Source organism: Natator depressus, chromosome 1 (assembly GCF_965152275.1).
Source record: "Natator depressus isolate rNatDep1 chromosome 1, rNatDep2.hap1, whole genome shotgun sequence".
Classification (NCBI taxonomy): Eukaryota; Metazoa; Chordata; order Testudines; family Cheloniidae; genus Natator; species Natator depressus.
The window spans coordinates 1,037,931-1,064,733 of NC_134234.1; the positions used below are offsets into that span (position 1 = coordinate 1,037,931).

Consider the following 26,803-nt stretch of genomic DNA (forward strand, 5'->3'; position numbering starts at 1 on the left):
CAATGAAAAATCAATCCGGTTCTTAAAAGAAGAATTTTAATTAAAGAAAAGGAAAAAAAGAATCACCTCTGTAAAATCAGGATGGTAAATACCTTACAGGGTAATCAGATTCAAAACATAGAGAATCCATCTAGGGAAAACCTTAAGTTACAAAAGGACACAAAAAGAGGAATATACATTCCATTCAGCACAGCTTATCTTACCAGCCATGAAACAAAAGAAAATATAATGCATTTTCTAGCGAGATTACTTATAGATGACTTACTAACTTTACAGGAGTTCTAAGCCTGCTTACCTGATCTGTTCCCGGCAAAAGCATCACACAGACCCTGTGTTCCCCACCATCCAGATTTAGAATAATAGAATCATAGAATATCAGAGTTGGAAGGGACCTCAGGAGGTCATCGAGTCCAACCCCCTGCTCAAAGCAGGACCAATCCCCAACTAAATCATCCCAGCCAGGGCTTTGTCAAGCCTGACCTTAAAGACGTCTAAGGGAGGAGATTCCACCACCTCCCTAGGTAAACCATTCCAGTGTTTCACCACCCTCCTAGTGAAAAAGTTTTTCCTAATATCCAACCTAAACCTCCTCCACTGCAATTTGAGACCATTACTCCTTGTTCTGTCATCAGCTACCACTGAGAAGAGTCTAGATCCATCCTCTTTGGAACCCCCTTTCAGGTAGTTGAAAGCAGCTATCAAATCCCCCCTCATTCTTCTCTTCCGCAGACTAAACAATCCCAGTTCCCTCAGCCTTTCCTCATAAGTCATGTGTTCCAGGCCCCTAATCATTTTTGTTGCCCTCCGCTGGATGCTTTCCAATTTTTCCACCTCCTTCTTGTAGTGTGGGGCCCAAAACTGGACACAGTACTCCAGATGAGGCCTAACCAATGTCGAATAGAGGGGAACGATCACATCCCTCGATCTGCTGGCTATGCCCCTACATATACATCCCAAAATGCCATTGGCCTTCTTGGCAAAAAGGGCACACTGTTGATTCATATCCAGATTCTCGTACACTGTAAGCCCTAGGTCCTTTTCTGGAGAAGTGCTGCCTAGCCATTCGGTCCCTCGTCTGTAGAGATGCATGCGATTCTTCCATCCTAAGTGCAGGACTCTGCACTTGTCCTTGTTGAACCTCATCAGATTTCTTTTAGCCCAATCCTCTAATTTGTTTAGGGCCCTCTGTATCCTATCCCTACACTCCAGTGTATCTACCTCTCCTCCCAGTTTAGTGTCATCTGCAAACTTGCTGAGGGTGCAATCCACACCATCCTCTGGATCATTTATGAAGATATTGAACAAAACCGGCCTCAGGACCGACCCTTGGGGCACTCCACTTGATACTGGCTGTCAACTAGACATGGAGCCATTGATCACTACCCATTGAGCCCGACAATCTAGCCAGCTTTCTATCTACCTTATAGTCCATTCATCCAGCCCATACTTCTTTAACTTGCTGGCAAGAATACTGTGAGAGACCGTGTCAAAAGCTTTGCTAAAGTCAAGGAACAACACGTCCACTGCTTTCCCTTCATCCACAGAGCCAGTTATCTCGTCATAGAAGGCAATTAAATTAGTCAGGCATGACTTGCCCTTGGTGAATCCATGCTGACTGTTCCTGATCACTTTCCTCTCCTCTAAGTGCTTCAGAACTGATTCCTTGAGGACCTGCTTCATGATTTTTCTGGGGACTGAGGTGAGGCTGACTGGCCTGTAGTTCTCCGGATCCTCCTTCTTTCCTTTTTTAAAGATGGGCACTACATTAGCCTTTTTCCAGTCATCTGGGACTTCCCCCAATTGCCATGAGTTTTCAAAGATAATGGCCAATGGCTCTGCAATCACATCCGCCAACTCCTTTAGCACTCTCGGATGCAGCGCATCCGGCCCCATGGCCTTGTGCTCGTCCAGCTTTTCTAAATAGTCCCTAACCACTTCTTCCTTCACAGAGGCCTGGTCACCTCCTCCCCATGCTGTGTTGCCCAGTGCAGCAGTCTGGGAGCTGACCTTGTTCGTGAAGACAGAGGCAAAAAAAGCATTGAGTACATTAGCTTTTTCCACATCCTCTGTCACTCGGTTTCCTCCCTCATTCAGTAAGGGCCCCACACTTTCCTTGACTTTCTTCTTATTGCTAACATACCTGAAGAAACTCTTCTTGTTACTCTTAATATCTCTTGCTAGCTGCAACTCCAGGTGTGATTTGGCCTTCCTGATTTCACTCCTGCATGTCTGAGCAATATTTGTATACTCTTCCCTGGCCATTTGTCCAATCTTCCACTTCTTGTAAGCTTCTTTTTTGTGTTTAAGATCAGCAAGGATTTCACTGTTAAGCCAAGCTGGTTGCCTGCCATATTTACTATTCTTTTTACACATCGGGATGGTTTGTCCCTGTAACCTCAATAAGGATTCTTTAAATTACAGCCAGCTCTCCTGGACTCCTTTCCCCCTCATGTTATTCTCCAGGGGATCTTGCCCATCAGCTCCCTGAGGGAGTCAAAGTCTGCTTTTCTGAAGTCCAGGGTTCGTATTCTGCTGCTCTCCTTTCTTCCCTGTGTCAGGATCCTGAACTTGACCATCTCATGTTCACTGCCTCCCAGGTTCCCATCCACTTTAGCTTCCCCTACTAATTCTTCCCGGTCTTTACAGACAAGGTGAGCTCTCAGACTGCTGCCCTGGGTAACACAGCATGGGGAGGAGTTGAGCAGCCCCCAGTAGTGATAGAACAGGTTAAGGACTATTTAAAAAAGCTGGTTTCAGAGTAGCAGCCATGTTAGTCTGTATTCGCAAAAAGAAAAGGAGTACTTGTGGCACCTTAGAGGCTAACAAATTTACTTGAGCATAAGCTTTCGTGCGCTACAGCTCACTTCATCGAATGCATTTCAGTGGAAAATACAGTAGGGAGATTTATATACATAGAGAACATGAAACAATGGGTGTTACCATACACACTGTAAGGAGAGTGATCACTTAAGATGAGCTAATACCAGCAGGAGAGCGGGGAGAGGGGGGGGAAGAAAACCTTTTGTAGTGATAATCAAGGTGGGCCATTTCCAGCAGTTGACAAGAACGTCTGAGGAACAAGGGCGGGGCGGGGGGGAAATAAACATGGGGAAATAGTTTTACTTTGTGTAATGACCCAACCACTCCCAGTCTCTATTCAAGCCTAAGTTAATTGTATTCAGTTTGCAAATTAATTCCAATTCAGGAGTCTCTCGTTGGAGTCTGTTTTTGAAGTCCTTTTGTTGTAATACTGTGACTTTTAGGTGTGTAATCGAGTGACCAGAGAGATTGAAGTGTTCTCTGACTGGTTTATGAATGTTATAATTCTTGACATCTGATTTGTGCCCATTTATTCTTTTACGTAGAGACTGTCCAGTTTGACCAAAGTACATGGCAGAGGGGCATTGCTGGCACATGATGGCATATATCAGGTCTATGTGATCAGGGACTCTTTACTGAGAAGAATAGACAGGCCTGTAACCAGAGCTGATCCAGAGAATAGAAGGGTATGCTGTCTTCCAGGTGCTAAGATAGGGGATGTAGACCTGAGGTTGAAAAGAATCCTAAAGGGAGCAGGAAAGAATCCCCTAGTTATTCTTCATGTGGGAACAAATGATATGCCTAGATTCTCGCTAGAAAGTATTAAGGGAGACTATGCTAGGCTGGGGAAGATACTTAAGGAAATCGAGGCTCAGGTGATCTTCAGTGGAATTCTGCCTGTTCCTAGAGAAGGGCAACAAAGGTGTGACAAGATTATGACTATCAACAGATGGCTCAGGCAGTGGTGCTATAAGGAGGGCTTTGGGATGTATGGCCAGTCGGAGGCATTCATGGACAGAAGACAGTTCTCTCGGGATGGACTTCATCTGAGTATGGAAGGAAATAGATTTCTAGGATGGAGGCTGGCACAACTGATTAAGAGAGCTTTAAACTAGGAATTTGGGGGCGATGGTTGGGAGATGCCCAGGTATTCTCCACGCCGGATTTTAGCATTGAGGGGGAAGAAAACGAAAGTAAGAAAGGATACAGCTGTAGGTAGGAGAATGGACATAAGGAGGAAGGGCAGTGTTGATACCAGTCTAATAGGTCGTACTGGCTGCAGAATGTCCGTGCCTAATCGGGTAAAGAATGTGAGCGAGGCCAAACAGCAAAAATGAAGATGTTTGTACACCAGTGCGAGGAGCCTAGGTAACAAAATGGAGGATCTAGAGCTACTGGTGCAGGAAGTGAAACCAGATATTCTAGGGATAACAGAAACATGGTGGAATAGTAGTCATGACTGGACTACAGGTATTGAAGGGTATGTGCTGTTTAGGAAAGACCGAAATAAAGGCAAAGGTGGTGGAGTAGCATTGTATATCAATGATGAGGTAGAATGTAAAGAAATAAGAAGCGATGGAATGGATATGACTGAGTCCGTCTGGGCAAAAATTACACTGGGGAAGAAAACTACTCGAACCTCCCCTGTGATCGTGCTTGGGGTGTGCTATAGACCGCCGGGATCTAATTTGGATATGGACAGAGCCCTCTTTAATGTTTTTAATGAAGTAAATACTAATGGAAACTGTGTGATCGTGGGAGACTTTAACTTCCCAGATATAGACTGGAGGACGAGTGCTCATAATAATAATAGGGCTCAGATGTTCCTAGATGCGATAGCTGATGGAGTCCTTCATCAAGTACTTGCTGAACCGACTACAGGGGATGCCATTTTAGATTTGGTTTTGGTGAGTAGTGAGGACCTCATAGAAGAAATGGTTGTAGGGGATAATCTTGGTTCAAGGGATCATGAGCTAATTCAGTTCAAACTGAACGGAAGGATTAACAAAAATAAATCTGCAACTAGGGTTTTTGATTTCAAAAGGGCTGACTTTCAAAAATTAAGGAAATTAGTTAGGGAAGTGGATTGGACTGAAGAACTTATGTATCTAAAGGTAGAGGAGGCCTGGGATTATTTTAAATCAAAGCTGAAGAAGCTATCGGAAGCCTGCATCCCAAGAAAGGGGAAAAAAGTCATAGGCAGGAGTTGTAGACCAAGCTGGATGAGCAAGCATCTCAGAGAGGTGATTAAGAAAAAGCAGAAAGCATACAGGGAGTGGAAGAAGGGAGGGATCAGCAAGGAAAGCTACCTTATTGAGGTCAGAACATGTAGGGATAAAGTGAGAAAGGCTAAAAGTCAAGTAGAGTTGGACTTTGCAAAGGGAATTAAAACCAATAGTAAAAGGTTCTATAGCCATGTCAATAAGAAGAAAACAAAGAAAGAAGAAGTGGGACCTCTAAACACTGAGGATGGAGTGGAGATCAAGGATAATCTAGGCATGGCCCAATATCTAAACAAATATTTTGCCTCAGTCTTTAATAAGGCTAAAGAGGATCTTAGGGATAATGGTAGCATGACAAATGGGAATGAGGATATGGAGGTAGATATTACCATATCTGAGGTAGAAGCGAAACTCAAACAGCTTAATGGCACTTAATCGGGGGGCCCAGATAATCTTCATCCAAGAATATTAAAGGAATTGGCACATGAAATTGCAAGCCCATTAGCAAGAATTTTTAATGAATCTGTAAACTCAGGGGTTGTACCGTATGATTGGAGAATTGCTAACATAGTTCCTATTTTTAAGAAAGGGAAAAAAAAGTGATCTGGGTAATTATAAGCCTGTTAGTTCGACATCTGTAGTATGCAAGGTCTTGGAAAAATTTTTGAAGGAGAAGGTAGTTAAGGACATTGAAGTCAATGGTAAATGGGACAAAATACAACATGGTTTTACAAAAGGTAGATCGTACCAAACCAACCTGATCTCCTTCTTTGAGAAAGTAACAGATTTTTTAGACAAAGGAAACGCAGTGGATCTAATTTACCTAGATTTCAGTAAGGCGTTTGATACCATGCCACATGGGGAATTATTAGTTAAATTGGATAAGATGGGGATCAATAGGAAAATTGAAAGGTGGATAAGGAATTGGTTAAAGGGGAGACTACAATGGGTCCTACTGAAAGGTGAACCATCAGGCTGGAGGGAGGTTACTAGTGGAGTTCCTCAAGGATCAGTTTTGGGACCAATCTTATTTAATCTTTTTATTACTGATCTCGGCACAAAAAGTGGGAGTGTGCTAATAAAGTTTGAGGATGATACAAAGCTGGGAGGTATTACCAATTTGGAGAAGGACAGGGATATCATACAGGAGGATCTGGATGACCTTGTAAACTGGAGTAATAGTAATAGGATGACATTTAATAGTGGGAAGTGTAAGGTCATGCATTTAGGGATTAATAACAAGAATTTTAGTTATAAGCTGGGGACGCATCAATTAGAAGTAACGGAGGAGGAGAAGGACCTTGGAGTATTGGTTGATCACAGGGTGACTATGAGCTGCCAATGCGATATGGCTGTGAAAAAAGCTAATGCGGTCTTGGGATGCATCAGGAGAGGTATTTCCAGTAGAGATAAGGAGGTGTTAGTACCGTTATACAAGGCACTGGTGAGACCTCTCTTGGAATTCTGTGTGCAGTTCTGGTCTCCCATGTTTAAGAAGGATGAATTCAAACTGGAACAGGTACAGAGAAGGGCTACTAGGATGATCCGAGGAATGGAAAACTTGTCTTATGAAAGGAGACTCAAGGAGCTTGGCTTGTTTAGCCTAACTAAAAGAAGGTTGAGGGGAGATATGATTGCTCTCTATAAATATATCAGAGGGATAAATACCAGAGAGGGAGAGGAATTATTTAAGCTCAGTACCAATGTGGACACAAGAACAAATGGATATAAACTGGCCACCAGGAAGTTTAGACTTGAAATTAGATGAAGATTTCTAACCATCAGAGGAGTGAAGTTTTGGAATAGCCTTTCAAGGGAAGCAGTGGGGGTAAAAGATCTATCTGGCTTTAAGATTAAACTGGATAAGTTTATGGAGGAGATGGTATGATGGGATAACATGCTTTTGGTAATTAAATATTCATGGTAAATAGACCCAATGGCCTGTGATAGGATATTAGATGGGGTGGGATCTGAGTTACCCAGGAAAGAATTTTCTGTAGTATCTGGCTGGTGAATCTTGCCCATATGCTCAGGGTTCAGCTGATCACCATATTTGGGGTTGGGAAGGAATTTTCCTCCAGGGCAGATTGGAAGAGACCCTGGAGGTTTTTCGCCTTCCTCTGTAGCCAGGGGCACGGGTCACTTGCTGGAGGATTCTCTGCACTTTGAAGTCTTTAAACCACGATTGGAGGACTTCAATAGCTCAGACATAGGTGAGAGGTTTTTCGCAGTAATGGGTGGGTGAAATTCTGTGGCCTGCATTGTGCAGGAGGTCCCTTCTGACCTTAGTATCTATGAATCACATTGGTAGATGTGCAGGTGAACGAGCCTCTGATAGTGTGGCTGATGTGATTAGGCTCTATGATAGTGTCCCCTGAATAGATATGTGGACAAAGTTGCCAACGGGCTTTGTTGCAAGGATAGGTTCCTGGGTTAGTGGTTCTGTTGTGTGGTATGTGGTTGCTGGTGAGTATTTGCTTCAGGTTGGGGGGCTGTCTGTAAGCAAGGAGTCGCCTGTCTCCCAAGATCTGTGAGAGTGATGGGTCGTCCTTCAGGATAGGTTGTAGATCCTTGATGATGCGCTGGAGAGGTTTTAGTTGGGGTTTGAAGGTGATGGCTAGTGGCGTTCTGTTATTTTCTTTGTTGGGCCTGTCCTGTAGAAGGTGACTTCTGGGTACTCTTCTGGCTCTGTCAATCTGTTTCTTCACTTCTCCAGGTGGGTATTGTAGTTGTAAGAACACTTAACAGAGATCCTGTAGGTGTTTGTCTCTGTCTGAGGGGTTGGAGCAAATGCGGTTGTATCGTAGAGCTTGGCTGTAGACAATGGATCATGTGGTGTGATCTGGGTGAAAGCTGGAGGCATGTAGGTAGGAATGGTGGTCAGTAGGTTTCCGGTATAGGGTGGTGTTTATGTGACCGTCGCTTATTAGCAACATAGTGTCCAGGAAGTGGATCTCTTGTGTAGACTGGTCCAGGCTGAGGTTGATGGTGAGAGGTTTGTTCACCTGCACATCTACCAATGTGATATATGCCATCATGTGCCAGCAATGCCCCTCTGCCATGTACATTGGTCAAACTGGACAGTCTCTACGTAAAAGAATAAATGGGCACAAATCAGATGTCAAGAATTATAACATTCATAAACCAGTCAGAGAACACTTCAATCTCTCTGGTCACTTGATTACACACCTAAAAGTCACAATATTACAACAAAAGGACTTCAGAAACAGACTCCAACGAGAGACTGCTGAATTGGAATTAATTTGCAAACTGGATACAATTAACTTAGGCTTGAATAGAGACTGGGAGTGGTTGGGTCATTACACAAAGTAAAACTATTTCCCCATGTTTATCCCCCCCCCACTCTTCCTTAGGCGTTCTTGTCAACTGCTGGAAATGGCCCACCTTGATTATCACTACAAAAAGTTTTCTCCCCCCCCCCACACTCTCCTGCTGGTATTAGCTCATCTTAAGTGATCACTCTCCTTACAGTGTGTATGGCAACACCCGTTGTTTCATGTTCTCTATGTATATAAATCACCCCACTGTATTTTCCACTGAAATGCATCCGATGAAGTGAGCTGTAGCTCACAAAAGCTTATGCTCAAATAAATTTGTTAGTCTCCAAGGTGCCACAAGTCCTCCTTTTCTTTTTAAAAAAGCTGGACATGCACAAGTCCATGGGTAGAGATCTAATGCATTCAAGGGTGCTGAGGGAGTTGGCTGATGTGATTGCAGAGCCATTGGCCATTATCTTTGAAAACTCGTGGCAATTGGGGAAGGTCCCGGACGACTTATTGTTAGCAATAAGAAGAAAGTCAAGGAAAGTGTGGGCCCCTTACTGAATGAGGGAGGAAACCTAGTGACAGAGGATGTGGAAAAAGCTAATGTACTCAATGCATTTTTCGCCTCTGTCTTCACGAACAAGGTCAGCTCCCAGACTGCTGCACTGGGCAGCACAGCATGGGGAGGAGGTGACCAGGCCTCTGTGAAGGAAGAAGTAGTCAGGGACTATTTAGAAAAGCTGGACGAGCACAAGGCCATGGGGCCGGATGCGCTGCATCCGAGAGTGCTAAAGGAGTTGGCGGATGTGATTGCAGAGCCATTGCCATTATCTTTGAAAACTCATGGCGATTGGGGGAAGTCCCAGACGACTGGAAAAAGGCTAATGTAATGCCCATCTTTAAAAAAGGGAAGTAGGAGGATCCGGGGAACTACAGGCCAGTCAGCCTCACCTCAGTTCCTGCAAAAATCATGGAGCAGGTCCTCAAGGAATCAATTCTGAAGCACTTAGAGGAGAGTAAAGTGATCAGGAACAGTCAGCATGGATTCACCAAGGGCAAGTCATGCCTGACTAATCTAATTGCCTTCTATGACGAGATAACTGGCTCTGTGGATGAGGGGAAAGCAGTGGACGTGTTGTTCCTTGACTTTAGTAAAGCTTTTGACACGGTCTCCCACAGTATTCTTGCCAGCAAGTTAAAGAAGTATGGGCTGGATGAATGGACTATAAGGTGGATAGAAAGCTGGCTAGATTGTCGGGCTGAACGGGTAGTGATCAATGGCTCCATGTCTAGTTGGCGGCCAGTATCAAGTGGAGTGCCCCAAGGGTCGGTCCTGAGGCCGGTTTTGTTCAATATCTTCATAAATGATCTGGAGAATTGTGTGGATTGCACCCTCAGCAAGTTTGCAGATGACACTAAACTGGGAGGAGAGGTAGATACAGTGGAGTGTAGGGATAGGATACAGAGGGCCCTGGACAAATTGGAGGATTGGGCCAAAAGAAATCTGATGAGGTTCAACAAGGACAAGTGCAGAGTCCTGCAGTTAGGGCGGAAGAACCCCATGCACTGCTACAGACTAGGGACCGAATGGCTAGGCAGCAGTTTTGCAGAAAAGGACCTAGGGCTTACAGTGTACGAGAAGCTGGATATGAGTCAACAGTGTGCCCTTTTTGCCAAGAAGGCCAATGGCATTTTGGGATGTATATGTAGGGGCATTGCCAGCAGATCGAGGGACGTGATCGTTCCCCTCTATTCGACATTGGTGAGGCCTCATCTGGAGTACTGTGTCCAGTTTTGGGCCCCACACTACAAGAAGGATGAGGAAAAATTGGAAAACGTCTGGCCGAGGGCAACAAAAATGATTAGGGGACTGGAACATATGACTTATGAAGAAAGGCAGAGGGAACTGAGATTTTTTAGTCTGCAGAAGAGAAGAATGAGGGGGGATTTGATAGCTGCTTTCAACTACCTGAGAGGTGGTTCCAGAGAGGATGGATCTAGACTGTTCTCAGTGGTAGCTGATGACAGAAGGAGGAGCAATGGTCTCAAATTGCAGTGGGGGAGGTTTAGGTTGTATATTAGGAAAAAAACTTTTTCACTAGGAGGGTGGTGAAACACTGGAATGCGTTACCTAGGGAGGTGGTGGAATCTCCTTCCTTAGAAGTTTTTAAGGTCAGGCTTGACAAAGCCCTGGCTGGGATGGTTTAGTTGGGGATTGGTCCTGCTTTGAGCAGGGGGTTGGACTAGATGACCTCCTGAGGTCCCTTCCAACCCTGATATTCTATGATTCTATGATTCTATGACTGGAATAAGACAAATATAGTGCTTATATTTAAAAAAGTAAAGAAAGAGAACCTGGGGAACTACAAACCTGTCAGCCTCACTTCAGTCCCCGGCAAAATCACGGAGCAGGTCCTCAAGGAATCCATTTTAAAGTACTTGGTGGAGAGGAAAGTGATCAGGAACAATCAATGTGGGTTCATGAAGAATTGATGGAATCAAAACAGTTTGATGCGTATGTTCCGTTCCTGTCACTGTCATGTTATGTGCGTTCTCTGTCTCTGAAACAATGTTTGTCTCTGTAAGAACAAGGTAAATCTATTTATCAGTCTTCCTGGTCCTGTGAATAAACCCCCTTCAGTATTGTCTGTGCCTGCCTGATTCTTGGGAAAAAGAATCTCTTTGCTTCACAGTTTGGTGCAGCGAGCAGGATGTGATCGGGAATCCTTGGAGCGTTTATCACAACCAGGGATAGAGGTGAGTACCCTTTCACTTACCACCTCTAGAGCACACCTTGGTTTGGGACTTCCCAAGACACCCCTTCACAGCCCTTTTTTTAATACGAACCACATCTAGGATGCACAGACAAGAGGACTGCACGGGATTGGGTTGCAGGGATTGCTGTAAGTGAAAGCTGCAATACCGAATACTGAGCACCAAAGTGTGTTTCAGTTGTGCTGAGTACAAGGGTGTGCTCGGTCAGTTCTCCTGAAATGCCACTTGAGTGGGTTTCAGAAAGCTGGGTAACAATGTCGTATGACTTGCCCCAGGGTGTATCAGTGCTACCCTCTACGGGAGGGAGAATCCTTGATTTTATAGGAGGAAAACATGGGAAGGTTTCAAAGACGATGGCAAAGGGTGGATGGAAGGCGGGTATGAGTGTGAAGGATAGAGTGTTGTAGTGGTCTGGTCAGACGAAAGGAAAGTTAGAGAAAGGAATTGTGATACTGTACTGTGAATATGAAAGGAAGTTACGGGAATTGGAAACGCTCCAAAAGACTCTTACATCAGAGCTGAAGCAAAAGACAGATTTAAACCACATATTAAGTGAGCTTCAAGCAGAGAACAAGGCTCTATAAGGAAAAAGAAAAACAAATCAGCTCCTCTACATGCCGTATCGCTGCTCGCAGACAACACAAGGGTAATTTTACTGACTCTGGTTCAGGCAGCGATACTGATAAAGACCAAAACGAGATCAACTGGAAACACCTTGAAAAACAAAACCAGGATTGGAACCTGGCACACACGGGGGAACATCAGGGTTCCTCCCCCTCTGTCTCCTTCTGACCGAGAATTAAGTGCCAGCACTCCCCTGGCCCCTCTCCAGGTAACCACGGGGTGGTCAGGGCCAGCAGATAACAGAGTGGCTCAGAATACTTATAATTACACTCCCCTCAGCACAGAGGAAATGAGGGGCTTACTGACACATCTCCCTGATCTAAACCCCAAAGACCCAAATTTGGTATTCTGGAAAAAAATAAGTCAGATGGTTACCGCCTATACGTAACATCCCAGAGATCTTCATATCCTAACTAAAGCTAAATGCCCCAACCTTTCATGGGTCAAGATCCCCTGAGAAGAGCACCGGAACAGCACTTGGGCCTCCACCAAATTTGAATCAGAAAATAACATGACTCGTGCCTGCACTGACTTTAAGGAAGCCGTCCAACCACCTTGGGGAACGGAGCCAGTAACTGGGGACTATTTTAGGCGTGGACACACTCTGCGATCTTGCAGCGACTCTTAACCTTGCTCGGAGTACAGTTACCTTTCCTGATAAACTTACGCGTACTCATATCATTCCTCTCCGCAATGATAAATTTCTCTCTTCTGTTGCAACTGCCAAATCCGTGGCTCTCACTTGGGACACCTCTAGCCTTTTTCAATAATGATAATCTTCGTCTACCTCCCTGCATCTCACCGGATCTGGACTCTAACTGGGTGTGATGTTATTGACTTGAACTGGGACCGTATAGAACATTGTTGCAACCAAGGTCCTGTAGTGGCACCAAATCTTGTATAAAGGGGGTCAAATAACGTTTCTAAGACAAGGTTCTGGTTTGCTGGTTAGGATTATGCTGTCTGTTTGCATGTATCATTTTTGTATTTAAAGATATAAGTATTGGCTCTATCCTGTCTGTATTTCAAACTTGTGCTCTGCTTCTGGGTGACACCCCAGAGAAGTTGGTGTCAGCTCTGCCTAGCCTGCTGGATGGCCCATTAAGGACCATCAGCTACACAACTGACCCACTGAGAGAAGGCAGACACGCCTTAGGACTCAGCAAGGTATGCAGGGACATGTCTATGGACAGAATTCTGAGGTGTTTCCAGGCCATGGGATGGGCAGCTTGTCTTTAGGACAAAGAAAGCAGAGACCACATGGCAAGAGACTATAAACAGCTGCTGCAGCTCCTCCATCTTGTCTTCAATCCTGCTTCATACCTCTGGAGGGACTTTGCTACACTGAAGCTCTGAACCAAGGACTGAATGACCCATCCCAGCTGCGGATGGTCTTCAGAGACTTGATTTGAACCTGCAGTTTATTCCATCACTGCTGCAAGCCTGAACCAAGAACTTTGCCGTTACTGTCTGTCATTGATTCCATTTCACCCATTCTAGCTCTCATCTCTATCTTTTCCTTTTATGAATAAACCTTTAGATTCTAGATCCGAAAGGATTGGCAACAGCGTGATTTGTGGGTAAGATCTGATTTGTATATTGACCTGGGTCTGGGGCTTGGTCCTTTGGGATTGAGAGAACATTTTTTTCTTTTACGGGGGTATTGGTTTTCATAACCATTTGTCCCCATAACAAGAGGCACTGGTGGGGATATTGGGAAATGGGAGTGTCTAAGGGAATTGCTTGTGTGACTTGTGGTTAGTCAGTGGGGTAAAACCAAAGTCTTCTCTGTTTGGCTGGTTTGGTTTGCCTTGGTGTGCATAGATACCCCAGCCTTGGGCTGTAACTGCCCTGCTTGAAGCAATTTCTCCTGAATTGGCACTCTCAGTTGGGTCCCATCAGAACCAGCATCGTTACACTGGGTATTTAGCTTCAGGGGATGTGGGCACACACATATAGGACCCCCAATTTTGGGATGCAAGATCACAGAATGTTGGGAAAAGGACCAAAGGACAGCGTGTCAATTTAAGGATACCCCCCTAGAATCATAGAATCATAGAATATCAGGGTTGGAAGGGACCTCAGGAGGTCATCTAGTCCAACTCCCTGCTCAAAGCAGGACCAATCCCCAATCAAATCATCCCAGACAGGGCTTTGTCAAGCCTGACCTTAAAAACTTCCAAGGAAGGAGATTCTACCACCTCCCTAGGTAACGCATTCCAGTGTTTCACCACCCTCCTAGTGAAAAAGTTTTTCCTAATATCCAACCTAAACCTCCCCCACTGCAACTTGAGACCATTACTCCTTGTCCTGTCCTCTTCTACCACTGAGAATAGTCTAGAACCATCCTCTCTGGAACCACCTCTCAGGTAGTTGAAAGCAGCTATCAAATCCCCCCTCATTCTTCTCTTCCGCAGACTAAACAATCCCAGTTCCCTCAGCCTCTCTTCATAAGTCATGTGTTCCAGTTCCCTAATAATTTTTGTTGCCCTTCGCTGGACTCTCTCCAATTTATCCACATCCTTCTTGTAGTGTGGGGCCCAAAACTGGACACAGTACTCCAGATGACGCCTCACCAGTGTCGATTAGAGGGGAACGATCACATATCTCAATCTGCTGGCAATGCCCCTACTTACACATCCCAAAATGCCATTGGCCTTCTTGGCAACAAGGGCACACTGCTGACTCATATCCAGCTTCTCATCCACTGTAACCCCTGGGTCCTTTTCTGGAGAACTGCTGCCTAGCCATTCGGTCCCTAGTCTGTAGCTGTGCATGGGATTCTTCCGTCCTAAGTGCAGGACTCTGCACTTATCCTTGTTGAACCCCATCAGATTTCTTTTGGCCCAATCCTCCAATTTGTCTAAGGCCCTCTGTATTCTATCCCTACCCTCCAGCGTATCTACCTCAAACAAACCATTCTATTTCCAGGGCCTCGGATGGATCTGTTGAGAGTCACAACATTTATGAGGCCGCTAATGGGTTGGGAGAGTATAGGTGTGGACAGTTTTCATTAACCTAATAGTGTTTGTAGATGCGTGATGGATGGACGTTCCTCCTCTGCTGTGGGAAACTGGGATGGAGGGACACTATTGTCAGGAACACGGTGTACACCCAGTTAAACGTTTTCATTGTGCTGATATACGATGTTATAACCTGACCACTTGTGGATACTTCCTGCCTTCTATCTGTCCGGCTCTGTCCCCTACCTAAACAGATGGCATTATTCAAGTAGGCCCCCACAAAGCACTTTTGCATGATGCCTTTGTGGTCTCTGTTCAGGATAAATACCATTTGTCCAATTTTTCGGCACCCTTGAAAATGTGTGCTCAGACCACCCCAGTTCCCTGCAATGGCTTCGGGGCGAGCTGCAGTTTCTAATTGCACCAGTATGCTATTGGGCCCGCAGAGCCAAAGGACGAAAAAGTAGCATTTTAAGTGATATTGGAGGATTCTTTGGAAGAACCAATTCTATACTAAATCCACTTAATCTAAACTCTAAAAGGTCATACAATTCTTGGGTCAAAGGCCAAATCACCCAAACCCTTAGACATACTAACACAGGTTTATCCTACGGAACTCTTAGGCAAGAGTTAATATTAAGTTAGCAGTGAGACAGAAACCCACGTAACTAAGAAGCAGAAACACTGGAAGCCCAAAGACACTGACAACTGTAAACACTTGATCATAAAATCATAGAATATCAGGGTTGGAAGGGACCTCAGGAGGTCATCTAGTCCAACCCCCTGCTCAAAGCAGGACCAATCCCCAACTAAATCATCCCAGCCAGGACTTTGTCAAACCTGACCTTAAAAACCTCTCAGGAAGGAGATTCCACCACCTCCCTAGGGAACCCATTCCAGTGCTTCACCACCCTCCCTTGATAAACTTATATGGTCAAATGTCTATCCAGTAACTTGGCTCTCAGAACAGAACAAACCCTCGCTTCGCAGTCCTCTGGATATCTGTAAACACTCACCTCCACCCCACCCCTTCACCACAAGGTAGTCATGAATAATTGATGGAATCAAAACAGTTTGATGCGTATGTTGTGTTCCTGTCACTGTCATGTTAAGTGCGTTCTCTGTCTCTGAAACAATGTTTGTCTCTGTAAGAACAAGATAAATGCAAATGAAGTGATAAAAGAAAGGTATATAATTGGTCACTGTAACCCCACACCTTGGAAGCTGTTTAGCAGTCTTCCCGGTACCGTGAATAACCCCCCTTTAGTATTGTCTGTGCCTGCCTGATTCTTGGGAAAAAGAATCTCTTTGCTTCACCATTGGATGAATGGAAGATAAGGTGGTTAGAAAGCTGGCTAGATTGTTGGGCTCAATGGTTAGTGATGAATGGCTCGATGTTGAGTTGGCAGCCGGTATGAAGCAGAATGCGCCTGAGGTTGGTCCTGGGGCTGGTTTTTTTCAACATCTTTATTAATGATCTGGATGATGGGATTAAATGCACCCTCAGCAAGTTCGCAGATGATACTAAGAGGGAGCATAGAGATAGGGTCCAGAATGACCTAGACAAATTGGAGGATTGGGCCAAAAGAAATCTGATGAGGTTCAACAAGGACAAGGGCAGAGTCCTGCACTTCGGAAGGAAGAATCCCATGCACTGCTACAGGATGGGGACTGACTGACTAAGCAGCAGTTCTTCAGAGAAGGACCTGAGGATTATAGTGGATGAGAAGCTGGATATGAGTCAGCAGTGTGCCATTGTTGCCAAGAAGACCAATGGCATACTGGGCTATATTAGTAGGAGCATTGCCAGCTGTCATAAATATAATGGGAAGGGTAAATCCCTCCTGGACAGGGGAAAGCTCCTCTCACCTGTAAAGGGTTAAGAAGCTAAAGGCACCTGACCAAAATGACCAATGAGGAGACAAGATACTTTCAAAAGCTGGGAGGAGGGAGAGAAACAAAGGGTCTGTGTGTCTGTCTACATTCTGTCTTTGCCAGGGATAGACCAGGAATGGAGTCTTAGAACTTTTAGTAAGTAATCTAGCTAGGTACATGTTAGATTATGATTTCTTTAAATGGCTGAGAAAAGAACTGTGCTGAATAGAATAACTATTTCTGTCTGTGTATCTTTTTTGTAACTTAAGGTTTTGCCTAGAGGGATTCTCTATGTTTTGAATCTAATTACCCTGTAAGGTATTTACCATCCTGATTTTACAGGTGGGATTTCTTTATTTCTATTTACTTCTATTTTTATTAAAAGTCTTCTTGTAAGAAAACTGAATGCTTTTTCATTGTTCTCAGATCCAAGGATTTGGGTCTGTGGTCACCTATGCAAATTGGTGAGGCTTTTTATCCAACAATTCCCAGGAAAGGGGGGGTGCAAGTGTTGGGAGGATTGTTCATTGTTCTTAAGATCCAAGGGTCTGGGTCTGTAGTCACCTAGGCAAATTGGTGAGGCTTTTTACCAAACCCTGTCCAGGAAGTGCGGTGCAAGGTTTTGGGAAGTATTTTGGGGGGAAAGACGTGTCCAAACAGCTCTTCCCCAGTAACCAGTATTAGTTTGGTGGTGGTAGCGGCCAATCCAAGGAGAAAGGGTGGAATATTTTGTACCTTGGGGAAGTTTTGACCTAAGCTCATAAAGATAAGCTTAGGAGGTTTTTCATGCAGGTCCCCACATCTGTACTCTAGAGTTCAGAGTGGGGGAGGAACCTTGACACCAGCAGATGGAGGGAAGTGATTATTTCCCTCTATGCAGCACTGGCGAGGCCACACCTGGAATATTGTATCCAGTTTTGGTTCCCCCTCTACACAAGGGTTGTGGACAGGTTGGAGAGAGCCCAGTGGAGGCTGTTTGGGGTTCCCCCATGCCACAGAGTGGGGTGACATGTTTCCCTTTAATTTTGTCCTTATTTTTTAAATTGGTTCCTGTTTAATCACTTATATTTGCTTGAGCTACATGTAATGATCAGTTGGTCAGAGAAATGTAGAGAGCGGAGAAAGCACCGCAGAATGGGGACACCCTAGCCACTGCCCTAAGTGACCTCGACAAGACTGGGACATAGCCCTGTCCACACCCGTGCTTCTGTCAGTCAGGGTGTGGTTTGTCACACATAAGAACATAAGAATGACCATGCTGGGTCAGACCAAAGGTCCATCGAGCCCAGTATCCTGTCTACCGACAGTGGCCAATGCCAGGTGCCCCAGAGGGAATGAAACTAACAGGTAATGATCAAGTGATCTCTCTCCTGCCATCCATCTCCACCCTCTGACAAACAGAGGCTAGGGACACCATCTATCTAAAGTGATCATCAAGTTGGGCCATTTCCAGCACAAATCCAGGTTTTCTCAGAAAACCTGGATTTGTGCTGGAAATGGCCCACCTTGATTATCATGCACATTGTAGGGAGAGTGGTCACTTTGGATAAGCTATTACCAAAAGGAGAGTGAGTTTGTGTGTGTGTGTTTTTTGGGAAAAAAAAAGGGGGTGTGTGAGAAAACCTGTATTTGTGCTGGAAATGTCCCACCTTGATTTTCATGCACATTGTAAGGAGAGTGGTCACTTTGGATAGGCTATTACTAGCAGGAGAGTGAGTTTGTGTGTGTGGTTTTTGGAGGGGGGTGAGGGGGTGAGAGAACCTGGATTTGTCCAGGAAATGGACCACCTTGATTATCGTACACATTATGAAGAGAGTGGTCACTTTGGATGGGCTATTACCAGCAGGAGAGCGAGTTTGTGTGTGGGGGGGCGGAGGGAGAGAAAACCTGGATTTGTGCTGGAAATGGCCCAACTTGATGATCACTTTAGATAAGCTATTACCAGCAGGAGAGTGGGGTGGGAGGAGGTATTGTTTCATGGTCTCTGTGTGTATATAATGTCTTCTGCAGTTTCCACAGTATGCATCCGATGAAGTGAGCTGTAGCTCATGAAAGCTCATGCTCAAATAAACTGGTTAGTCTCTAAGGTGCCACAAGTACTCCATCTCCAGGATGGCTCCTTCCTTCCTTCACCTCAGCCCTGTTACCTCTGCCCTCTCCTCTCGTCTCCCCTCTGGTACCAGGGGTAGTCCTGGGAATTCATCAGAAGGAGGCTCAGTCTGCACTCGAAGGAGGGAGGCGTGATCAGAACTAAAGCAGAGTTACGAGAGCTATCGGAGAGCCACGCGCTCCCAGCTGTGTGTCTGGTGCAGCCGCCACTCAATGGCCGTTCTCGCGAGCCCCAATCTAGTTCCCCCGAACACGCGATCTGCTCTTAGAGGCCCAGGACACACTTCTCACAGCCAGGGCAGGACTGTGCATTTCCGCTGTCTCTCACCCACCCAGTAGCCTATGTAACCACCCATTCTTAGTGCTGTTACTCCCCCATCTCCCCGCCTGCCCCCTGTCTGGTTTGTTACACACAGTATCTGTGTCTTGTTTTAACCTAACCCTAACCCTGATTTCATTTATACGCTCCTGGGGCAGGGTCTGTTTCTCCCTCTGTGTGTGCGAAGGGCCCAGCACAAGGGGCTCTGAACTGGAGCGGGGCCTCTGGAGGCTTCCACAATACAAATAATGATCATAAATAATAAACACAACAACCCAGCCAAATGAGGGCCTAGTCCTCCCCCCACCCTTTGCCTTTAGCTACGGTCGACAGACAAAGGTCAAACCCTGCTTGCCAGCTACAGAGTGTTAGTAACCTGAATACAGGTGGACACAGCGCCCCTGTTGGGCTCGGACAGGAGAATTCGGTCCGTCTCGTTGCAGTGCTGAAAGCCCAGGTGCTGCATACCGGGATTCGCCAGAGGAGCAGGCAGAGAGCTCAGCGATGGGAATCCAAGCGCCCTCCAGCCGGGCCACTCCTGGACAGTCTGACTCAGCCGGGAACATTAGATTTCAATTCCACCTTGGACTCGACAGGGAGGGAACTAATCCAATGGAAACTAACCCAGTCTCTATCCTGCCTATCGGGCCCCCCTTGTTCCAGGCTAGGTGTGTGTGCGGTGAGGGGGGCTGCACTTTATCCACAGGAACATTCTGTTGGTGTTGCTTTTACTGAGTCTGTTCCCCCCAAGGGACCCCAGTGTCTGTCATGCGTTGGCAGGTGTCTGAGTGGCAGCGGAAGTGCAGTCCTGGAGTTCACACCTCACAGGAGCGGGGAGCTCACAAACTCCAGCTAGTTCTGGCTCCCTCTTCCAGCCTTTCCTCTCTATCCTGCCAAAAACCAGTCCCTGACAGAGTGGGGGTCCATTTCCCTCTCGGCATGATGGAGAGACCAGGGTTACAGCAGGGAAGTCCGGACTCCCTGGGTCTGTCTGTCATCCTGTCACTCATTCTCTATCTGACCTTGGTGAAGGCCGTGCCTCAGTTTACTTATCTGTAAAATAAGGAGATTTGTTCATAGTGACTTTCCTTTGCTCAGTGTTTTGAAGATCCTTCAGCGAAAGGTGCTGCACAGTATGATGATAGTTACTGATGAGAATTACCGGTCTCTGATAACTTAGCAATAATCCTGCGTGTTTGCAGAAAGTGTTTGTGTCTCCCCACTCTCATCTGCCTCCAGATTTGTCTGTCTACTATCTACCCATCCGTCTTGGGGATTTACAGGGTATCAGACCCCATGGAAATCTAGGCACTATCCTCGTTTATTACTAATCATCTATAATTGTTAAATATATACAAATACACAGAGCAGCCAATTCCTGTCTCACTCAGCAGAGAGCCCAAGAGTTCTCATCTCCCTTTGGGAAGGGCCTTTAATGACTGTTTACTCCTCAAGCTGGTTTAATAGCACAGAAGTGGAGACATGGAAACAGAGATATTGGCTAGAATGTATCAGGTCTCCAGTTGTTTACATCCAGATGTCGCTTTTCCCCTGGGGGCGGAGTGTTCCCACTGGTATTGCACAGAGCTATATTATAAACGGTGCACACCCCTGTGTTCACTCTCGGCGTGGGATGCTGCCGCAGATGCTGGGGTGAGAGAGGTGTGGGGCACGGCTACCTGAGGGAGATTCCCAGGGAAGACACTTCCATCTCAAGATTCACAGGTACCATCTCTTGCTGCTCGACACACCCACTACAAGGTGGGCATGAAGAGAAAATAGGTCTGTTGTTCTTTCCGCACTACACAAGCATGAAGCATCCCAGGGCCCTTGCCACAGGGGATGAGTTCAGTCCAGTACCACTGGCCAAAATGTCTCTCCTTGCTGGGCACCCCCGCCCTCCCTGGCTGATGGCCTCCAGCCCTGAGGTGGCTGCATTTCAGTGGCCCAGGGGATCCTTCACGATGAAAGGTGTTAGTAGTTGTTCAATACAAAACCAGATTCTGAGGCTGCGCGGAGGCAAAGTTCCCCTTGGACAAAGACCTGAGTAAAGACCTTAGGAGCGAGCTGAGTTTTAATGCGCAGAGACTGTCACCTCCTCCTCTTACCTGACTTTTATTGGCTGGAAAGCACAGAGGTGCTAGGGCTCCTCACTGGAACATAAATGCCTGATCAACTTTCTTTATCGATAAGTTTATAGGGATCAGACTCAGAGGAGATTATTAGATCATCCCATCTGACATCCTATATAACACAGGGCATTCAATTTCACCTAGTCACCCCAGTATTGAGCCCAATGAGTTGTGTTAGACTAAGATCTGCGGTAGACTAGGATTTTCCACCATTGAATCATAGAGGCAGAGGCTGAGAAGGGACCACAAGTTTAACCCCCTGCCAAGAAGCAGGATTTGTTGCGTCTACACCATCCAACACAGATAATTATCCAGCCTTCTTTGGAAAACCTCCAACAAAGGAGCTTCCACAAACTCCCGAGGCTTCTGCTCCATTGTCCTTCTGTTCGGGCAGTTAGGAAGGTTTTCCTGAAATTTCATCTAAACCTGCTATGCTGGCATTGGAAACCATTGACTCTTTTCCTGCCCTCTCTGGTAGAACGATAAAATCATGGAAGATTAGGCTTCGAACAGATCTCAGGAGGTGATCTAGTCCAACCCCCTGCTCAAAGCAGGACCAATCCCCAACTAAATCATCCCAGCCAGGGCTTTGTGAAGCCGGGCCTTGAAAACCTCTAAGGAAGGAGATTCCACCACCTCCCTAGGTAACACATTCCAGTGTTTCACCACTCTCCTAATCAAATAGTCTTTCCTAATATCCAACCTAGACCTCCCCCACTGCAACTTGAGACCATCGCTCCTTGTTCTGTCATCTGCTACCACTGAGAACAGCTGAGCTCCATCCTTTTGGAACCCCCTTTCAAGTAGATAAAGGCTGCCATCAAATCCGCCCTCACTCCTCTCTTCTGCAGACTAAACAATCCCAGTTCCCTCAGCCTCTCCTAATAAGTCATGTGCCCCAGCCCCCTTATAATTTTTGTTCCTCTGCGCTGGACTCTTTCCAATTTGTCCACATCCTTTCTGTAGAGGGGGACCCAAAACTGCATGCAATACTCCAGGTGTGGTCTCACCAGTGCTGAATAGAGGGGAGTAATCACTTCCCTCAATCTGCTGGCAATGCTCCTACTAATACAGTCCAATATGCCATTGGCCTTCTTGGCAACTAGGGCACACTGCTGACTCATATCAAGCTTCTTGTCCACTGTAATCCCCAGGTCCTTTTCTGCAGAACTGCTGCCTAGCCACTCGGTCCCTAGTCTTCTGTCCTAAGTGCAGGAGTCTGCTCTGGCCCTTGTTGAACCTCATCAGATTTCTTTTAGCCCAATCCTCCAATTTCTCTAGGTCACTCTGGACCCTATTCTGACCCTCCAGTGTATCTACCTCTCCCCACAGTTTAGTGTCATCTGCAAATTTGCTGAGGGGGTAATCCACGCCATCCTCCAGATCATTAGTGAAGACGTTGAACAAAACCACCCCCTGGACTGATCCCTGGGGCACTGTGCTTGACACCGGTTGCCAACTAGACATCAACCCTCTGATCACTGTCTGTTGAGCATGACAATTTAGCCAGCTTTCTATCCACCTTATAGTCCATTCATCCAATCCATACTTTTTTAACTTGCTGGCGAGAATAGTGTTAGAGACCATATCAAAAGCTTTGCTAAAGTCAAAATAAATCACGTCCACTGCTTTCTCCATATCCACAGAGCCAGCTGGGCTTTCCTCTGTTCTTCTCTGCTGTAGTAGAGAGCCCATTCTTACCCATGGATTTCTCCCCATGAGAGTCTCCGTCTGACCATCCTTTTGATCAGATAAATAGATGAAGCTCTTTAAGTCTCTCACTATCTGGCATTTTCTGCAGCCTCCAATCCTTTTTGTGGCTCTTTTCTGCACCCTCCTGATTTTTCAGTCTCCTTTTTGAGATGTGGACCCCACAACTGGACGCAGTCAGTTTCACCCAGGCCACGTGCAGAGGTACAATCCTTCCATCGCTCCAGTTCACCACTCCCCCATTTATACATCCCAGGATCGCATCAGTCCTTTTGGCCACAGCATCACACTTGGAGCTCACGGTGAGATGGTTGTTCACCGTGACCTCTAAATCCTTTTCAGGGTCCTTGCGTTGCATAATACAGTGATCTACTCTGTTGGTCAGGCCTGGGTTCTTTCCTAATGCAGAACAAAACTATTTCTACCAATGTCTTTAATGTTCCTTATCAATGTTCATAACTTCCGATTGATATTGATTGCTATCTGTTTTTTCCTTTTTCCCATTTGTTATATATTGCTTCCCCCACCCCACACCCGACCAATTGCCAACTTGATTTTGTCACTGAACTGGGTTTTTAACCAAAGCTGTTCACTTTCTTGACTGTAGAATTGTGTCTTTTTAGCTATTTAATAAACTCTTCTTAACAGATTCCCGGTTTTCACTGCCATTTTTCTGTCTAAATTTTTTCTCCCAATCAGTTTTTTCTGATAATTTCCATCAGCTCTGGGGAATTAGCTCCTCTGCAGCACTAAGTATCTAGAGAGATTACTGTGTGGGAACTGTTCTCTGTTTCTCCATTGGAATGTAATCAGCTGCAATCTTTAATCTTGTTCTCCTCTATCATCTGACCCCTTCTTAGTCTCTCTTCTAAACTAAAGAGTTCCAGACTTTTCAGTCCGTCCACCTCTGGCAGCCTCTCCCATTCTCAGCCTGTCTGGGAAACCTCCTTTCTATCTGCTACATGCTGATAGAGACTGGGTGACCAAACTGAGCACATGTGCAGAGCAGGTTATTCTCTGTGCCATTCCTTAGGCATTTGAACATTGTTTTTGTTTGGGCCACTTCTGCGACTGAGCAGGTGTTTGTCAATGACACCGAGGGATTTTCCCTGTGGTGTGTTCTAATTGGGATGTTTTCCCTGGTCTACGTTTTGGAAAAGGTTTGGTGTTTTTTGCACTCTCATGTTTTGACTAACCTGGTATATGGGTAATGACCCACTAGAATGGCTATCTAGCCTGGCTCGTGTTTCCTGCTGGTGCCTATGAAAGTTTCCCACACCATGATGTGAAGGAAATATTGACACATGGAGCACCATGAAATATGGAATGGGCAGTATCTGGGTCAGTTCTTCAAAATTCAGTTCTCTGAATAATGAAAATAATATTTTTCAGTGTGTGAAGAAGAGCACCCAATCTGCTTCACCCACGAGAACAGCCCCCAGTAGTGCATGTAATGTCTCATATTCACATTGTCTCTCCATCCAGGAATTACCCTAGAGCCTGGGCACATACAGGAAGTCAGGGGAACGTACGGTACAAGCAGGAGACACCGTTCTGCCTCAGAGTTGGACACCTTCTCCCCTACTCCATGTCAGATTCCAACACAAGTGACTTCACCAACCCCTCCACCTTCATCCTGCTGGGCATTCCTGGCCTGGAGGCAGGTCATGTCTGGATCTCCATCCCCTTCTGCACCATTTACGCCATAGCCATCTTGGGGAACTTCACCATCCTCTTTATTGTCAAGATGGAGCCGAGCCTCCATGAGCCCATGTACTATTTCCTCTGTATGCTGGCCATCACCGACCTTTTAATGTCTACGTCCACCATGCCCAAAACACTGAGCATCTTTTGGTTCAATTTCAGGGAGATCGATTTCAGTGCTTGCCTCACCCAGATGTACTTCATTCAGTGCTTCTCAATGATGGCATCTGGGATCCTTGTGGCCATGGCTTTTGATCGCTACGTGGCCATCTGTGATCCCCTAAGACATTCCACCATCCTGACAAACTCTGTGGTGGCCAAGATCGGCTTGGTCGTGGTTCTGCGTGCTGGCATGCTCCTAATGCCCAATCCCATCCTGGCAAGTCGGTGGCCATATTGCAGAACCAACATCATCCCCCAGACGTACTGTGAAGGCATAGCTGTGGTGAAGCTGGCCTGCTCTGACATCCGCATCAGTAGTTACTACAGCCTCTTTTTGGCATTCTTGGTAAGTGGTGTGGATATATTTTTGATCACAGTGTCCTATATCCACATCCTCAGGGCCATCTTCAGTCTCCCCACAAAGGAAGCCCGGCTCAAGGTTTTTAGGACCTGTGGCTCCCACCTCTTTGTCTTCTTAATCTTTTTAATCCCACCTTTTTTCTCCATCCTCACGCACCGGTTTGGCCAGAATGTCCCCCTGCACTTCCACATTCTCATTGCTAACATGTACCTCCTGGTGCCTCCCATGCTGAATCCCATCATCTATGGCGTGAGCATCAAACAGATCCGGAACAGGCTGTTCCAGCTCTTCACTCATAAAGGGACCTAAAGTTTTCTCCACGTGCTCTGACTCTCAGACTGAGCTCCGTGCAGAGCTGGCTGGTGCATGGTGCTGCATCCTCTTCCCTGAATCACTGACTGGACAGTCAAAGAGACCTAAACCTTTTCCTGATCATAGTGTGCAGTGTCAATGTGAGAACGTGGGGAATTGGTCTATGTAGAACTCATTTGGTTGCCTTCTTTCTAAGTGCTGGTAATGGACCCCCAAAATCCCACGCCATAACCCACCTCTTCTGTCAAGGCTCTGCCCCTGCTCCTCCCCTTTCTGTTATGTCTTGCTTCTCTACTCCCTACCCCCATCACACACTGGATCATTTTCACCTTCCTTACCCACCCTCAGTTGCAAGGGAGTCGTTTCAGATTTTGGTCGGGGTGAGTAACATAACTGTGATTCCCTGGGCTACCTAGGCTCTTGAAAACTCTAGTTTTTTGGCAGATAACTTTGCAAAATTTGTGGCAGGAGCACTGTATCTAATTCCAATAAAAAAGACAGAAAATTAAACAAATATTAGACCCACTCCACTAACATGTTCTGACATCCGGGAAGAATTAGTGGGGGAAGCAAAAGTGGATGGGAATCTGGGGGGCAGTGACCATGAGTTGGTCGAGTTCAGGATCCTGATGCAGGGAAGAAAGGTTCGCACCAGGATACGGACCCTGGACTTCAGGAAAGTAGACTTCGAATCCCTCAGGGAAAGGATGGGTAGGATCCCCTGGGGGACTAACATGAAGGGGAAAGGAGTCCAGGAGAGCTGGCTGTATTTCAAGGAATCCCTGTTGAGGTTACAGGGACAAACCATCCCGATGAGTCGAAAGAATAGTAAATATGGCAGGTGACCAGCTTGGCTTAACGGTGAAATCCTAGCGGATCTTAAACATAAAAAAGAAGCTTACAAGAAGTGGAAGGTTGGACATATGACCAGGATGAGTATAAAAATATTGCTCGGGCATGTAGGAATGAAATCAGGAGGGTCAAATCGCACCTGGAGCTGCAGCTAGCAAGAGATGTCAAGAGTAACAAGAAGGGTTTCTTCAGGTATGTTGGCAACAAGAAGAAAGCCAAGGAAAGTGTGGGCCCCTTACTGAATGAGGGAGGCAACCTAGTGACAGAGGATGTGGAAATAGCTAATGTACTCAATGCTTTTTTTGCCTCTGTCTTCACTAACAAGGTCAGCTCCCAGACTGCTGCACTGGGCATCACAGCATGGGGAGTAGATGGCCAGCCCTCAGTGGAGAAAGAGGTGATTAGGGGCTATTTAGAAAAGCTGGACATGCACAAGTCCATGGGGCCGGACGAGTTGCATCTGAGAGTCCTAAAGGAATTGGCAGATGTGATTGCAGAGCCATTGGCCATTATCTTTGAAAACTCGTGGCGAACGGGGGAAGTCCCAGATGACTGGAAAAAGGCTAATGTAGTGCCCAT

The 26,803-nt window shown here is 46.0% G+C and overlaps 1 protein-coding gene across 1 annotated transcript; it reads left to right on the forward strand.

The window, feature by feature from the left end:
• The first annotated feature begins 24,421 nt into the window (after positions 1–24,421).
• Positions 24,422–25,369, forward strand: LOC141994146 (olfactory receptor 52E2-like). Its single transcript, XM_074964302.1, has one exon. The coding sequence runs from the start codon at positions 24,422–24,424 to the stop codon at positions 25,367–25,369; it is 948 nt and encodes a 315-aa protein (XP_074820403.1).
• Positions 25,370–26,803: the final 1,434 nt, after the last annotated feature.